Consider the following 12,363-nt stretch of genomic DNA (forward strand, 5'->3'; position numbering starts at 1 on the left):
TTGAGATGTTGAACAATTTTCTTTCAAATTTACACATACCTTTTTTTATGTAAAATATTATACTCTCCTCATGATCATACAAATCACTTCATATATTAATATAAGTCTAAATACATCTAAATTTTATGTTAGATTTTAACGAATAATATACTAACAACTATAAAAAAAAAAAAATAGTCGAGTCAAATATAATTAACAAATACATAATCGATTATAATTACAGATTCTCTTCCTTCTTAAGTAATAGTCTCAGTCTAAATATTGAATATGAAAAAATCAGTGAAGTGTTGGGAGAGCCATGTCTATTATGCAATATCAAATGTTCAACTATAATTGTCACTAAGTAAAAACCAACACATAGTTTTTGTTTTTTTTTTTTGTTTTTATAAAAGTCAAATAAAATAATTTTTCTTACATAAGTAGAAGATAACCAAGAAACTACATGATTGTGGTTTTGTACTTCATTATTTGGTCTTTTAATCAAGAGATTAGGAGTTTAAATTTTACTTTATTTAATCTAAAGTGGTTGGTCAATAGATTACTGCATATAAAGACAAGACAAAATTCATACATTTTCAGTTTGATAGGCCAAAGACTAATTCGTCGCGAATTAGAATTCCATTTAAAGGTTTGTCGCTGGCCAATGGGTTGCTATATGCATAAGATGGAATTCGAATCCCGACACTTATTTAAGCAGATGAGTGAACTGACCAACATGGTTAATTTTTTACCTTTTATACTGAAAAAAAAAAAAAACAATTTCCAATCAAAGCCCGTGTTTGATTTTTGTTTTGGCAAGGTTGAAGCCCACGAGACAAAAAAAGAGAATCGAGGCCCACGTTCTGGAATCTGAAGCAGGTTGCTGTAAGAGAAGCTAAAGTGAGTGAGTGACAGTGTTAAACCCTTCTCACTCCTCCAAGAATCTTGTTCCTTCCTTCATTCCTTCGATCTCCATTCTCCAATCTCTGAAAATGGAAGTTTTACTCAAGAGGTTCCTCAGGGCCACGCCTATCGCATTCGCCAATGCTTTCAATGCCCAATCCAAGTCCTCCTCCTCCTCCTCCTCTTACTCTTCCGCCAAATTCCGCCTACCATATGCTGCTGTCGCCGCCGGCGTCTCCGGCGGACTCTCCTGCTTCTACTTTCTCTCCTCTCCTAACCTTGTACGCTGCCTCTCGTTCTTAATTCTCATTTTGCTTTTATCATCTTCCCTTTGACTATTCTCTGATCCAATCCAATCATTTGGGAACCCCGTTTTTAGCTTCGCGTTCATTTGATTATTCGATCTATTGATTTACACTGTCATTTAAATAAAAATTATTATTGTTTCTTCTTTGATATGAGTTATGATCGTTTGCTTTATGCTCATCCTTAGTGATGAAAATGTTGGTAATAAAGTTGTGTTTATATTTGCAGGTTCATTCAGAGCAGGCTGAAGAAGGGGAAATAAAAAATATTGGTGAGTTTATATTTCCCTCTCTCCTTCACTTCCCAGCTTCAGAGAAAGTTTTAATCTGTAACTGTGCAGATCAATTGTTTTCGAAGATATTATTTCTTTACCATTTGATCTGAATTATCGTTTTAGGAGTGTACTGTGACTTTTGCTTCCCATCCAATGCATGAGAAATAAGATTCGGGGATATATTATTTTTTTTGTCTTTTCAGCACTTAATCCAGATAAATGGGTTGAATTTAAGTTGCAAGATACTGCCAGAGTCAGTCACAATACCCAGCTATTCAGGTATATGCGCTAACACTTCAACAGATGTGATAATATATCTATATAACTTCTCACCAAAATGTTTGTATTAATATGATTATGTCTCTTTCCTGTGTTTGACAGGTTTTCGTTTGATTCCTCTAAAAAGTTGGGTTTGGATATTGCTTCCTGCATTCTTACAAGGTTCCATAGATTGTTGATAATTTATTATTGCTATTGATATAAATAAAATTAGGTTTTGGCCATATACAATGTGTATTGAATGTATATTTATTACCACAGAGCTCCATTGGGACAGGATGCTGAAGGGAAACCGAAATATGTGATACGTCCGTAAGTTTCCTGCTGAGACAATAAGTGCATTTCATCCACAGATCTTTCTATATTGTGGCTCCTGATGATGTAGCATTCCGGACATGTTCAGTATAAAACATTCGCAATTTTTCTTATATTAAATATCAGTGCTTGAATTTTGTGTTTCATTTTCGTACTTATTTTTCTTTCTGCCACTGGTAGCCTTAGTAATAGTATGATTAATTGGAAAGGTTTTCTAGAATGCCTGTTAAAGGCTCTCTTAAGACATAACTGGAGCATTATTAATGATGAATGCCTTTGAAAATCATTCAGATGGCATGCACTTTTCCACTTATGTTATTGAACTAAAATTTTTTTGCATAGCTAGCAGCCTAGTATATAAATTAATAAATTGAGATTTGACAGCACTATATTCTATTTTCTATCTTATAAGATACTTCTCCTTTTCTCAAGTACAACTAAAGAATTTATCAAAATATACCTGTTATTTACAAATATTGGGTGAAGGGATACAGTGGGGTTCCTAAATTGGAAAGTTCAGGAAAGAATAAAATACTAAAGCTTTCCACCCAATGCAAGATCATATGGTAGAACTTAGATAAGAATTATTTCTTGCTTGCTATTGATATTCCATAGAGGTCAGTTTAAGAAAGTGGTTGTGTTGCAATCTTCAGGTATACTCCTATATCAGATCCAGAAGCCAAGGGATATTTTGATTTGTTAATCAAGGTATGTTAGCATGGGCTTTACTTGTAGCATCCATAGATCATCTGGCCGGTCAGTTCTGAGGATCATTTATGTATGTACTTTCCAATATGTTGAAGGTGTATCCTGAAGGAAAAATGAGTCAGCATTTTGCAAGCTTGAAACCGGGGGATGTTGTTGAAGTTAAAGGGTATGTCATTTGGAATAACAATTCAAGGTTTGCAGAACACTTTTCATACTTGAACATTCTATAACGAAGGCATTGTTGATTTCAGGCCCATTGAAAAGCTCAGATATACCCCTAATATGAAGAAGCATATAGGCATGGTAAGCTTCTTCGGTAAATGCATACCTTGTTGCATCTCACTTTTTGGTTCAATATATTTCATTTACATTTTATGACATGAATGCATAAACTGTTAGAATCTCTCATTTTTCTCTCCACAGTACACCTGTTTGATTTCTGATTTTCTTCTGTACTTTTAATGCTCTGCACAGATTGCTGGTGGCTCAGGAATTACTCCAATGCTTCAGGTAATTGAGGCGATATTGAAGAATCCTGATGACAAAACTAAGGTAGGTATTAAACCTTGTGTTTTCCAGTGATGTACAACTAGTCTCTCCCTGTTCTTTTATTTATGTTATAAATAGATAAATTATGAACACATTTTTTTGTTTCTGGTCTATTGAAATGGTTCTGGGAGTGCAATTCATATTGATGGATGTACATTAGGTCGTTTTCTTATACGAATGAGATATGGTTAATTTATTTCTTTTATCAATATATTCATGGTAAATATGAGAATATCTCAGATTATAGTGGCTTTTCACTGCAGATATCATTGCTGTATGCTAATGTGTCCCCAGATGACATACTGCTTAAACAGAAGCTTGATGTTCTAGCTGCAACCCACCCTAACTTAAAGGTAAAATGATCTTTTTTAGCAAATTTACTATTGGTAATCATTCAGCCATGACTGTTATTTAATTATTTTAAAACTTTTAACAAATTTTGCAGATATTCTACACAGTTGATAATCCAACAAAAAATTGGAGGGGAGGCTCAGGTTTAATATCAGAGGATATGGTTGTGAAAGGTTTACCTGCTCCTGCTGACGATACTCTAATACTTGTGAGTTTCACTTTTGCACCTTAAACTGACATAGCATTAAAGGAACTCTGTGTTTGACCTTAATTGATGGCTCGTTGCATTGAAACAGTTTGAACCTCCAGGGAAATCATCTCTCTCTCTCTCTCTCTCTCTTGGTTACTCCTATAGAATGTGAAGCAAGATGATGCTTTAATTTTAATATGAATCAACCTTACAAGTACCTTCTAACACATCACATTTGAGCACAATGATAATAAAAATGGGAATTACCGCCTGTATTCAACATATACCCACTCATGCATTTTTGGTTAGTGTGCCTTGGACAATCCTCAGAATTGCCCATGCAAGAATTATTTGAATGAAAATGGAGGCTATAATCAGCCTTGAATCTTGATAGAATTTCACCTACAATAAAGCAGTCTCCAGAGGAACTTGGTTCCACTTGAGCCCGGGCTCTTGGAACTGCAGAAGTCAGACTTATTTCCTTTCTTAACCCTTCTCTTTAACATATTAACAGCTCCTTCAATTCCATGACAAATTTTGGCCCATTACTCTATCATTTTTCCTCTGCTAAGTTTTGAATACTATCAACCGTTTCAAGAATTACTGATTACTTTTGACTAGTTACTTTCTCCTAGACAACACTTCTTCATGATTTATGAGTGTAATTACAATGTTGTTTTGAACATTTAGGACAATAGGAGTCTTTACGTTGCAAAAACATTCTGCTTTTCATATTAATGTTCACATTTTTGGTTCATTAGTGTTTATATGGTTTAGGTCACTGGTTATGGTGGCGATGGTTGGTGTGGAGTTTCATTATTATTACAATATATATGAAGTTAATACCCAACCTTTTTCTGCCTCCTGCATTTCAGGTGTGTGGCCCCCCGGGGATGATGAAACACGTATCTGGTGAGAAGGCCAAAGATTGGACACAAGGAGAGGTATCAATTTCTGTTTGTGATGCATGTTTCTGACTTTGTTTACTGAGTCCATATGATATACCTTACGGTTGATTACTTGATTTATTGCAGGTTTCTGGTTTACTCAAAGAAGCTGGATACACTGAACAAATGGTTTACAAATTCTGAGTAACTGTAGGATTTATTTTCTAGCATCTGAAGCATGCTTGGCAAGCCCCAATTTGCTGTGTAATCTGTATGCCAAAATGGTTTCTTCTGGAAGAGGGCTACAGGTCAAAGTTCGAACATGCAATAAATCTAGAGTAGCAGAGGGTAGAGATTTGTTTTTTTCCCATCGTATTTCTCAATTTTGCGAGTATTTAAAATCGCAGGTGTTTAGAATGAATATCAATAAAGGGTTTCAACAGAACTACAGTAATACAGTTCTTTCAGCTCAATGAGAGTAAAACTACCAATGAATAAGTACATTTCTGTATACAATTATAATAATACTGTAACATTTTGTTTGAGCAGCGTTTTTCGTTTTACAGTTACAAGAATTGGAGATCATAAATTGCCTTTTACTAAATGACTATCAATAACAAAAAGAAACAAAAACTTGTTCGTTGGAGATAATCTTCTGTAAATGAAGATGTGAAGATCGAATCTCGAATGGCAAAGGCTGATCAATTCTTTAGAATTATGATTAAGTGGAGGAGACACTGAAGTCATCAGTCACGAACTCGTTATTGCCATTTAAACGTTGAGTTTAATTTTGATGCATTGTAAAATGATTTATACAGTTATGCAATTACAATTATTCTCTTGGATGATTATTCATAGTTAATGTAAAAGGTAGTTATTTTTGTTAATGTGGTGTTATGTGATTGGATGCAGGTGTAAAATGGTTTTACATTGGACAATACATTAAAATTAAATGAGTAAAATATCGCTTTTATCTCCAACGTTTGGGATAAGTTTCAAAGTTGTCCTTAACATTTAAATTGTCCTATTTAAGTCTTTAATATTTCAAAATTAACTCAATGTTGTCCTGTCACAACAAAATTGAGACAATTTTAAAACGTTAGGGACTTAAATAGGACGAAAACGTTGGAGACAAAAACGATACATAAAAATAAATTTTAATTTTATCCTTCAATAATATCAATTTTTTACAGTACATAGCTTTTCAATTATTTTTTAATCACATATAAGTAAATTACACTTAATCACATTACTTTTATTCTAAATAAATTTATTTTTTATAATTTTATTCTTAAAATTTTTACTCATCATAAAATGTTTGTAGAATGATTAGTATATAAACTTGTAAAAAAAATTATACATATACAATAATGTAATTCTAGTCATTCTACAAACATTTTATGATGAGTAAAAATCTTTAAGAGTAAAATTATAAAAAAATAAATTTATTTAGAATAAAAGTAATGTCATTAAGTGAAATTTACTTAGATGTAATTAAAAAATAATTGAATAACTATGTATTGTAAAAAAATTGATATTATTGAAAGATAATATTAAAATTTATTTTTATGTATAGTTTTTGTCCCTAACGTTTTAAAATTGTCTCAATTTTATCCTGCTATTAGGGATCTGTTAACAGAATTGACGGCCGGAAATGCTAGAGACTTAAATAGGATAATTTAAATGTTAGAGACAATTTTAAAACTTACCCCAAACATTAAGGACAAAAATAATACTTTGCTCAAACTAAATTCTAAAACCTTTTCTTTAGTTTATGTGTGTAAAGAAGGAACAGTGAACATTTTTCTAAAGTTTTTAAAGTATTAAATTTATTTAAAAAAATCTGAAAAATTCACATTATAATAGAAAACTGCCACTTCGATTCCCCATTAGTTAAAAATTAAAAAAAAAAAGCTTTATGACGTGATAATGATAGATCTGTCCATATATCTTTGACATAACCGCCTTCCATGTAAGGTTGCATCTGACATCAGCAGAACCCACCCAAATCAAACCATCAATTACACTTTCTTCTGTATTTTAGGTCGTGGATCTGTCGGAAGATGGGCCCACATGTGGCCCAATGTAAGCCCGAAGATTTGTTTGACGGAGCCCAATAATAAGCCCAGAGAAGGGAAGTCGATGGTGGTGTGTTTGTCTTTCTCGCTCCGTCACTCGCTATCATCAACAACATTACTACATTGCATTACATCATCATCGTCATCATCCTCCTATGTGCGATGGATCTCTTCTCCCTCCAAAACTTGGAATGTCGATGAAACTCTGATCCCATTCTCCTCCTTCTTCTTCCTTCTCCGTGTTTTCTTTTGACTATGGACGAAGCTTCGTTGATGCGCAACACCGATTGCGTTTATTTCTTGGCCTCTCCCCTCACTTGCAAGAAGGTCCGTTCCATTCCACTCTTCTCATTCCTCCTAACCCTATTTTCCCCTTTCTCCGCTTCCCTTCCATTGCTCTTGCATTGCGTCATTTCGTTCCATTTCTGCTCCTCCCTCTCTCACTCTCTCCAATTATGCGTTTTCTCTAACCCTACCGTAACAATATGAAAACAAAACAAAACTGCACTTTACGTAACACTTGCTTTTCGGTAATAAGTGTCGATTTGTTTAAATGCGAGGAAGGATTTGTAGCACTACTCATTTGATGCGTTTTGCAATGCTGTATGTGTTTGTTTATGGTTGTGGTGTCATTCGTGCTCATTTTGTTTGTGTTGCTTTTGCAGGGAGCTGAATGCGAGTATCGGCATAATGAGATTGCGAGGCTTAACCCTAGGGATTGCTGGTACTGGTTATCTGGCAGTTGCCTTAATCCAACATGTGCTTTCAGGCACCCTGTATGTTTCCACCATTGTTGCTTTTTGTTATTTTATTTCGACTTGTTTGCCGCAAGCTACCTTTGGTCTTAAACTTAAACTTAATGCGTGTGTATGAAATGCTTGAAACTGTGGTATCCTTTCCAACTTGATTTGCAATTGTTTTGTTCCTTTGTTGGCTTCTGTTGTTGAAGTAATAGTTGTTTTTTGTATTGAATCGGTCTATTCCAATCTCATTGAAGTGTACACAGAGACATGGTTGAATATGGTTGAAGCTAGCTTGAACTAACACAGCAAGCTCAAACATTGTTGTAAGTAGTTTGTGATGTGAGGTTGCAGATCAAAGACCCAGTATTGATGTTACATGGAATGTATATAATTCTCAATAGGCAAATATAACAAATGTTCATTCTTAATCCTTTGAAATGACTCTCTAATGTAAATTGCAAGGAAGGAAATAATTTTTATCTCCATTGGAGTACTCAACCTCAGCTTGCATAATCCGTCTCTTTTTCGCTTCTTTGATACTGTTGTTGGTTTCTTTGAATCAGTGGAGTTTTTTATTCTTTATTTTTTTTTTTTTAAATGTGATCAGGGCTCATTTTTACTGTTTGTTGCTTCAACTAATTCCTTTTGTTTTTCCAGCCATTGGATGGCCAGACTGGAGTTTCATCTGAGCCAACACAGTCTGCTGTGCCTGCAAATAAGACAATGGTTCCCTGTTATTTTTTCTTCAATGGATATTGCAATAAAGGCGACAGATGCTCATTTTTGCATGGGCATGATGACAGCCATTTCACTGTAAAGCCTGTAAAGAATGACAAAGGAGGCACTGATCCACCCAACCTAGAGAATAAGGTGTTGTCAGGAACTGCCCCATCAACAACTGAAACTCAGTTGAACCCGTCGTTAACTGCCCCAAAGGCTTTGCCCACTTTCAAGCCTCCACCTAAGGAAGATCTTCAACTATCCTTACCAAAAAATGTTAAACAGCAAGGTGATTTCCCTACATATGTTAAACAGCAAGGTGATTCCCCTACATATGCTGTTGAGTATGAAGAAGCTACAGTTGCAGGGTCGGAGTCTCCGTATCCAGAAGGAAGATTTGTTGATAACATCTCTCAACGATGCAGTGAGCAGGGTTCAGAGGAGCAAGTAAATGGTCACATCGAGCCTGATGAACGTTGGGAATCATCATCCCCTGGATTTGATGTTCTTGTTCATGATGAATCGGCAAACTTGGGCTATGAGGAGGATCCTGAATATCTTCCTGATGGGGAACATGAGGAACTGAATGAACAATACTTGGGGTATGAATTTGAGAACCCAGTTGAGTATGACAATATGTGCCGCAAAGCTGACATCCTGTATGAACAAGAAATGTATGATGATTATAGACGTTTAGATAGAGATCTTACTCGTGCTAATGGCAGAAGAGTTTATGATTGTTCCAGTGATATAATCTTAGATTCTATGTTGACTAGGAAAAGGATTCAGATGAGCGATATAGCTACCTGTGATGGGAAGTTAGATCTACGAGACCATCTGAGAAGACGAAGGGAAAGTAGTGGTCCACCTGATGCGAGTTTCATCAGACGACATGAATCCTCTTCTTTGATGGTTCGAAACCGGGAAAGGCATCAAAGGCATTACAATGAACAGAGACTAAGGGGAAGATTGTCATCGCAAGTGGGACTTACCACTATAGACCCCATTGGAGAGGTTGAAACTCTTTCAATTGCTAACAAGCCAAGGTTATTTAGGAATTCCCAGCAGCATTGGCCAAGGAAGCATTATAGAGAAAAGCCAGCTAAACGCCAGTTTCATTCATCTAATGACTCCAGGAGACCAGTTTTCAAGCAAAGGAGATTTGTTCACGAGTCCTCTACATTTTCAGGACCCAAGAGCCTTGCAGAAATTAGAGAAGAGAAGAAAAAGGCTGCAGGAAGTTTTCACTGCAAAAGCACATCACCTGATTTTCAGGACCCCAAACCTCTTAGTGAAATTCTCAAGGGCAAAAGGAGTGTGGACGGAGTTGGAGATGTCAATGTCTGCAGCAACTGAATTTTGAGTTCAAAGTAATGGTTTCTCGAGACTAATAATTTTCAACGTAGATAAAACTAGATAAGATGGGGTGGAGGAATTGGGTTTTTGCCGCTGGTAGTTGCTGATACTTTTGGATAACCAGTGTTTGACTAGAAAAGATAACGTTGTTGGTTGAGTTTGTTGCTTTTGTCAAAGGCATATGTAGCGAGTGGATTACCGTTTTTCATGAATTTTGACTGACTGCCCTACATGTTTCTCTTGTACAAAGCTGCATATTCACCTATTCAGCAAGTACTGAGTAGTTTTTAGACTCGCTTAAAATTTTGATAGATATCTATAATGTATACAATTATAATAATTCTACTGATTTATATAAACCAGTTATACTAATCATAAAATAGGCCTAAGAATTGGTATATAGATACAAAGAAATTGCAAACATCGAGAGAATAATTTCTACCCGTCGGCTTTGGTCAATTACAGCAATCATGTAATTTCATGTTTCATTTTTATATTGTATACCATAAGTGTGTGAGATTAGAGGTACGCGGAACAGAGAAAAAGTTAAGGCTACAAAATATTATACTCCTAAGTACTAACATAGTAGTACATTGGGAATCAGTTTCTGAAAAAGAACAGATCATCATCCTGCATCCTATACGAATCAAGGTTAAAGTTATTGTGACCACAGAATATTGTGAAAATATTTTATTGATATTGTCACAAGTAGTTGCGAAACACAATTCACAACCATAGGATCAATGATATAGTGATTTGATTAAATCATTAAATCCCCACTTTCTTACGTTATTGATCTCTTTATTATTATTATTCTTCTTTTTCTCCATTTTCTCTCTCTCGTTATCGTCGTCACTAATAACACTTACTCCTCCTCTTCCTCTTCCTCCTTCTTTTTTCATTGAAATTTCTTCTCCTCTTTCTTTTTCTTCCTTCTCTTCCATCATCTTCGTCATCATGATCATCATCGTTATTGTTATCATCGTCTTCTTCTTATACGTATCGTTGTTAGCGTTACGTTATTATTATCGTTATCGTAGAATTTTTACCATATTGATGACGTTGCTTGATACAAAATTGATTTGGATGTGTTTTTGTTGATAATTCAGTCATTTTTGTATGTTGTTTTTAAACTAAGTTTATGTGTCGCAATCATTAAATAATTTTGGTGCATTTCTAGTTAATTGAGGCTTGTAGCAAAATTTCGGTATAAAAATAAAAAAATTTATGTGTTATTATTAAGAAATTTCGGTGTATTTTTATTCTAATAAGTTCTACATAATTCAAAACTCTTCATTTTTCTTCTCCTTATCTTCTAATGCTTCTTTTTCATCATCATCATCATCTTTTTTTTTTCTTATTCATCTTTTCCCTCTTATTTTACTTTCTCAAGTTTCTTCTTCTTTTACTCTCTTAACAAGAATATAAAAAAAAAATCAAACAAAGAAGAAGAAACATATACTGCTGCAAAATTACTTGAAAGATGATGAATCTATATTTATTCAACTAAAAGAAAGAAATAAATAAAGAAAAAAAAAAGGAAAAAATGCATCATTAAAAAAATATTTTTGTGTATTTGTAGCAAAATTTTGGTGTAAAAACTAAGAAATTTATGTGTTATTATTAAGAGATTTCGGTGTATTTTTATTCTGATAATTTCTGCATAATTCAAAACTCTTCCTCTTCCTCTTTTCATCTTCTGCTGCTGCTTCTTCTTCTTCACCTTCTCATTTCATTTTTTCATAGTTCTTTTTGGGAGGAAGAAATCAAACAAAGAAAAAAAAATACATAATATTACAAAAAAAGAGAAGGAGGAAAAAAATAGTACAGTAAAAAGAACGACGAAGAGGATGAAACACGCAAAGAAGAAGAAGGAACGCGAAGAAAAAGGAGGAAGAACGCAAAGAAGGAGGACTGTATGTGTAGCAGGACTGTATCTATTATATTCTATTATATATTACTAATTTTACAACTAAAATACGTCACATGTCACTCTCTTATTGCAATTGAAATTAAATCTTTTCCTCCAAAACTAATGAGTTCCCTCCTCCTCCTCTCTCTCTTTCTCTATCTCTTTTCTTCACTTACTCTACCTCTCTTATATATCATTGTCAATTATTAATTATAAATTTAATAATCAAAATGTGCAACATGATATTCTCTAATTGCAATTAAAATATTAAAATTAAAATTGAAATATAACTATATTATATTACTAATTTAACAACTAAAATATGTCACATGACACTCTCATTAAAATTGAGATGAAATATTTTCTTCTAAAATTAATAATTTTTTTCTCCATCCTCTTATCTACCTCTCTTCCCATCTCTATTTCTCTCTACCCTTCCCACCCTATATATAATTTATAATTTATATTTCATATTACTAATTTGACAAACCAAAATATATCAGGAGATATTCTTTCATTATAATTAAAATAAAATTTTTTCCTTCAAAATTAACAAACTCTCTTTTTCAGTTTCTCTCTCTCTCCTATTTCTTTATCTTTCTCTCTTTTTTCTCTTATTTTCTATTTCTCTTTACATTTTTGTTCTACCAAAAATAAATTAATAAAATAATATAATTCAAATAAATTTATAAAATTATAAAAGAATGCATTAAATTTATAATTAAAAATTATTTCATAATATTATTCACATAAAAAATATATTATTATTATATAAATATTTTTTAAATTTTCATTTAATTTCATATTTTCACT

The 12,363-nt window shown here is 33.6% G+C and overlaps 2 protein-coding genes across 3 annotated transcripts; both read left to right on the forward strand.

Annotated features, from left to right (window-relative positions):
- The first annotated feature begins 843 nt into the window (after positions 1 to 843).
- On the forward strand, positions 844 to 5,286 carry LOC107622866 (FAD/NAD(P)-binding oxidoreductase). Its single transcript, XM_088505227.1, has 13 exons — positions 844 to 1,163; positions 1,417 to 1,459; positions 1,666 to 1,741; positions 1,844 to 1,903; positions 2,003 to 2,053; positions 2,710 to 2,764; positions 2,860 to 2,930; positions 3,016 to 3,067; positions 3,239 to 3,316; positions 3,577 to 3,666; positions 3,759 to 3,872; positions 4,730 to 4,798; positions 4,889 to 5,286. Exons 1-13 carry the CDS (start codon positions 972 to 974, stop codon positions 4,943 to 4,945), a joined length of 1,008 nt encoding a protein of 335 aa, XP_088361353.1. The 5' UTR covers positions 844 to 971; the 3' UTR covers positions 4,946 to 5,286.
- Positions 5,287 to 6,876: 1,590 nt separating this feature from the next.
- LOC107620069 (zinc finger CCCH domain-containing protein 32-like) lies at positions 6,877 to 9,885 on the forward strand. 2 transcript variants are annotated; one of them, XM_088505230.1, is made up of 3 exons: positions 6,877 to 7,146; positions 7,485 to 7,595; positions 8,220 to 9,885. In XM_088505230.1, the coding sequence occupies exons 1-3, from the start codon at positions 7,075 to 7,077 to the stop codon at positions 9,636 to 9,638; spliced, it is 1,602 nt and encodes a 533-aa protein (XP_088361356.1). In that variant the 5' UTR covers positions 6,877 to 7,074; the 3' UTR covers positions 9,639 to 9,885. The 2 variants fall into 2 exon arrangements, with proteins under 2 accessions (XP_088361356.1, XP_088361358.1); XM_088505232.1 differs by having other exon boundaries at positions 7,146 to 7,349.
- Positions 9,886 to 12,363: the final 2,478 nt, after the last annotated feature.

The sequence above is a fragment of the Arachis ipaensis genome, chromosome B10, assembly GCF_059453495.1.
Source record: "Arachis ipaensis isolate K30076 ecotype BB chromosome B10, ASM5945349v1, whole genome shotgun sequence".
Lineage (NCBI taxonomy): Eukaryota > Viridiplantae > Streptophyta > Magnoliopsida > Fabales > Fabaceae > Arachis > Arachis ipaensis.

Bases quoted from the DNA above. Each gene is read 5' to 3' on its own strand.
- LOC107622866 (XM_088505227.1), top strand. From the start codon at position 972: ATGGAAGTTTTACTCAAGAGGTTCCTCAGGGCCACGCCTATCGCATTC. The intron at 1,164-1,416 runs GTACGCTGCCTC...TTATATTTGCAG, and splicing joins TTCTCTCCTCTCCTAACCTT to GTTCATTCAGAGCAGGCTGA. The intron at 3,873-4,729 runs GTGAGTTTCACT...CCTGCATTTCAG, and splicing joins CTGACGATACTCTAATACTT to GTGTGTGGCCCCCCGGGGAT.
- LOC107620069 (XM_088505230.1), top strand. From the start codon at position 7,075: ATGGACGAAGCTTCGTTGATGCGCAACACCGATTGCGTTTATTTCTTG. The intron at 7,147-7,484 runs GTCCGTTCCATT...TTGCTTTTGCAG, and splicing joins CTCCCCTCACTTGCAAGAAG to GGAGCTGAATGCGAGTATCG. The intron at 7,596-8,219 runs GTATGTTTCCAC...TTGTTTTTCCAG, and splicing joins CATGTGCTTTCAGGCACCCT to CCATTGGATGGCCAGACTGG.